We start from the raw sequence: 4,634 nt of genomic DNA, 5'->3' as shown, positions 1-4,634 counted from the left end.
TCTGTTTATGTGACTTGATATTGACTGTTTTCTCTGAGCCATTTATAAGTTATTGTATTATTTTATGTTTGCTTACTGTATTGTAGCTTCTTGCTTTGTTTCGTTTTGATATGCCCAAATGGGTTGCTTGAGTCAGCAAGCTTGATTATTTTTGCCTTTGGAGCTCTGATGTCCTGTCCCCTGATGGCTAGAGCTGTTATCAGGTATATCAGTCTAGGAGTCCATTCACATTTTTTTTGTATGAATTCAGTTCAGCTGTCCAGGTAGCTGATCAGCAAGTGTTTGGTACAGGCTGTGTACTACAGTCTTAGAGTGGCAGGGGTGATTGGTGTAGGTACCTGTATCTGGTTGCAGCAGGGAGTCACACTCTGAACAATTCAGGGGACTGAGAATCATCCCCCACATGTCTCTGAGGAAAGTGTGTCTGTGCTCCCTAGAGCATAGAGGTGGGTGGGTTCTTCAGACTACCATGGGCACCCAATGTTTTTGGCTGTAAGGGCTGGGAGGTGCCAGTTATCCCTGGGCCCCTGTCACGGGTGGCTGGGTGACCTGAGTGGAGCCACCAGTCCTTAGGCCCCTGATGTATGCAGGTGAGGACCCTGTTTAGTAGGCAAAGCAATGCCAACATCAAACACCCAACTCTCTGCCGCACAGGCGAGATGGTTGGAGTCTGCCAACAAGGGCCTATTCTCCTGAAATAGGCCCATATAGGTTCATGCAGAGGGAAAAGGTACTCAAAGTCCACAGACTGTTTATGCCTGGACAGTGGCCGCTTCTGTCCTGAGCTCCCCCAGTTAGTGGAGCTGGCAAATATGTATTCTCCCAGTTGCAAATTTTTCCTTCTCCAAGGCCGGGAGGATGGCCCTATGTGCTCAACAGGCAGCAAATTTGCCAAGTGCATACGTGTCTTTTGATTTCTTGATGGCTGCCTCCCTGGGTGTTGATTGTGGATCCGGGCAAAATGAAATTCATTATAACTTCAGACTTTTCTCCTTTTATCATGATGTTGCTTATTGGTCCAGTTGTGAGTGTTTTTGTTTCCTTTAGGTTGAGTTGTGATCCATACTGAAGGCTGTGGTCTTTGATATTCATCAGCAAGTCCTTCAAGTCCTCTTCACTTTCAGCAAGCAAGGTTATGTCATCTGCATTACCCAGGTTGTAAATAAGTCTTCCTCCAATTCTGATGCCCCGTTCTTCATATAGTCCAGCTTCTTGGATTACTTGCTAAGTATACAGATTGAATGAGTATGGTGAAAGGATACAACCATGACACACCTTTTCTGACTTTAATCCGTATAAGCTCCCCTTGTTCTGTTCAAACTACTGCCTCTTGATTTTTATAAAGATTCCTCATGAGTACAATTCAGTTTTCTGGAATTCAAATTCTTTGCAGTGTCATCCATAATTTGTTATGAAACACACAGTTGAATGCCTTTGCATAGTCAATAAAATACAGGTAAACATCTCTCTGGTATTCTTTGCTGTCACCAGGTGTCCATCTGACATCACCAATGATACCCTTGGTTCCATATCCTCTTCTGAATCCAGCTCAAGATCTATTCTGAAGCACAACACTGTCAGTGACAGGATAATATCCATACACCTACTAGGAAGACCAGTTAATATGACTACTATTAAAATTTATGCCCCAACCACTAAGACCAAAGATGGGGAAATTGAAGATTTTTACCAACTTCTGTAGTCTGAAATTGATCAAACGTGCAATCAGGATGCATTGATAATTACTGGTGATTGGAATGTGAAAAGTGGAAACAAAGAAGAAAGATAGGTAGTTGGAAAATATGGCCTTCATGATAGAAAAGATCTCATGATAAAATTTTGCAAGACCAGCAACTTCATTGCCCATACTTTTTTCCACCAATATTAATGGAAACTTTTTTTTTTTATACACGTGGACCTCGCCAGAGGGAATACACAGGAATCAAATTGACTATATCTGTGGGAAAAGACAAGGGAAAAGCTCAATATCACCATTCAGAACAAGGCCAGGGCCTGACTGCGGGACAGGTCATAAATTGCTCATATGCAAATTTAAGTAAAAAAAAAAAAAAGTCAAAGCTGAAGAAAATTAAAACAAGCACACAAGAGCCGGAATGCCACCTTAACTATATCCCACCTGAATTTGGATACCATCTCAAGAATAGATTTGACACATTGAACACTAATGACTGAAGACCAGACAATTTGTGGGATGACATCAAGGGCATCATTCATGAAGAAAGCAAGGGGTCATTGAAAAGAAAGAAAAGACCAAAATGGATGTCAGAATAGACTCTGAAACTTACTCTTGAATGTCGAGTAGCTAAAGGAAAAGGAAGAAATGATGAAGTAAAAGAGCTAAACAGAAAATTTCATATGGTACCTCCAGGAGACAAAGTAAAGTATTATAATGAAATGTGCAAAAACCTGGAGTTAGAAAACCAATAAGGAAGAACATGCATTTCTTAAGCTGAAAGAATTGAGGAAAAAATTCAAGCCTCAAGCTGCAACATTGAAGAATTCAACGGACAAAATATCGAACAATGCAGAAAGCATCAAAAGAAGACGGAAGGAATACAGAGAGTCAATATAACAAAAAGAACTGGTTGAAGTTCCACTATTTCAGGAGGTCGAATATGCTTATTCACCAATAGTACTGAAAGAAACAGCCCGAGCTGCACTGAAAGCATTGGTGAAAAACAAGTCTTCAGAAACTGACAGAATACAAATTGAGATGTTTCAACAAACAGATGCAGTGCTGGAATTGCTCACTTGCCTATGCCAAGAAATTTGGAAGGCACCTACCTGGCCAACCAAATGGAAGAGATACATATTTATACTTATTCTCTACAAAGGTGAACAATATCATTAACATCACACTCAAGTAAAATTTTGCTGAAGATCCTCAAGTGGCTGAAGTATAGGTTATTAAAAAAAATAAAAAGGTTATAAACTTCAAGGAAAAATGTCTGGGCCATTAATCTGTTCTTTTAAATTAAAAAAAATTTTTTTTTCTTTTACTTAGTTGAGAGTGATGCAAGTCTTTCAAAGGAGTCCTTGAAAGCTTTTTTAACTTGATTATTCCTCAGGGTATAAATAAAAGGATTCAAAGTTGGTGAAACAGAAGAAAAAAGCAGTGAAACCACTTTATTAATGCTCACTTCTTCCTTTGCTGTAGGATTCACATAGATGACAATGCATGTGCCATAGGTGATGGAATCCACAATCATGTGGGAAGAACAAGTAGAAAGGGCCTTTTTCCTTTGGTGGACAGAACGGAATCTAAATATTGTCCTGATGACACTACCATATGACAGAACCACACAAGTAAGAGTCATATTTAGGGTCAGCACAGCAGAGATGTTAACTGTCTGTTCCACAATCCATGTGGTTGAGCATGAGATTTTCACAAGGGGAAATTCATCACAGGTAAAATGGTCAAGCATGTTAGAACCACAGAATTCCAGATTCGAACAAAGGCTTAGTAGTGGGATTATTACACATAAACCAACCATCCAACAACAGATAATGAGAATCCTGCAGGCTCTGCTGCTCATGATGGTCACATAATGCAAGGGTTTGCAGATGGCCACATAGCGGTCATAGGACATGGCGGCCAGGAAGAAAAATTCTGTTGTTCCACAGATGTCAGTAAAAAACACTTGGCTCATACAGGCATTATAGGTAATGACCTTGTTACCTGTTGCTATGTTATACAGGTATCTGGGGATACAAGCAGAGGTGAATGAGATCTCTAAGAAGGAAAAATTTTTTAAGAAAAAGTACATAGGTGTTTTCAGGTGGGAATCCACAAAGGTGAGGGTGATGATGGTCAGGTTCCCAGTTACACTCAATATGTAGGTGAGAAAGAGGAAGATAAAAATCAGAACCTGAAGCTGAGGGTCATCAGTCAGTCCCAGAAGAATGAATGATGTTACCGTGCCGTTTCTCATCACTGACTTGTGCCTTCTGTCTAATCTGCATCTGCTGTTCAGAGAAATTTTATTGTAAATTATCTCAACTGTTCAAATATTCAACATATTTAGGCTTTTATTCTTCATTACTTTATGCGTTTAGTTTTTTACATTTTACTTCCATCCTCTGCTTAGGATTTTTCAAAGTAACTAAAATAGATTGTTGACAAGGTATAATATTATGGGTAGCAATAACGTCCTTGGACTCTCAAGAAATCTTCCCTATTCACAGACTAAATCACAAAATTTCACCATTTTTGCTTTTTTGTCTTTTCTCGACACTTGATTCTTTATATTATTATTTTTGTAAACAATGCTGATACATAACAGATAACCCAGGCTCACTATATAGGCTCTAGAGCAGATCCTGAGGTCTTTGTTCCAAAAAAAAGATTTTTATTTTTTGTTTTGCTTTTAAGACAAGCTGTATTATTCCTACAAACAACCCTAAGTCGTATCGTTCCAATCAACACAATCAAGCTTTTTTTTGGCTTAAGTGCGTTACTGAATATGGACATTACATTTATTGCTGACAAAATGCTGACAGCTTTCTCTTCCCTCCCTGATCTTCCAGTCAGACGAATTATTTCTCTGTCTATTGTTGCCACTTTTGCCTAATAATAAGATATTTAAGTCAGAGGTCAAGACCTTTAGATTCTG

The 4,634-nt window shown here is 39.1% G+C and overlaps 1 protein-coding gene across 1 annotated transcript; it reads right to left on the bottom strand.

Moving 5' to 3' along the window:
- Positions 1–3,017: 3,017 nt before the first annotated feature.
- LOC126074988 (olfactory receptor 6C2-like) lies at positions 3,018–3,953 on the bottom strand. The gene has a single exon (XM_049881999.1). The coding sequence runs from the start codon at positions 3,951–3,953 to the stop codon at positions 3,018–3,020; it is 936 nt and encodes a 311-aa protein (XP_049737956.1).
- Positions 3,954–4,634: the final 681 nt, after the last annotated feature.

This window comes from Elephas maximus, chromosome 4 (assembly GCF_024166365.1).
Source record: "Elephas maximus indicus isolate mEleMax1 chromosome 4, mEleMax1 primary haplotype, whole genome shotgun sequence".
In the NCBI taxonomy this organism is placed as follows: domain Eukaryota; kingdom Metazoa; phylum Chordata; class Mammalia; order Proboscidea; family Elephantidae; genus Elephas; species Elephas maximus.
This window is presented reverse-complemented; position numbering and strand designations above follow the sequence as displayed.

Bases quoted from the DNA above. Each gene is read 5' to 3' on its own strand.
- LOC126074988 (XM_049881999.1), bottom strand. From the start codon at position 3,953: ATGAGAAACGGCACGGTAACATCATTCATTCTTCTGGGACTGACTGAT.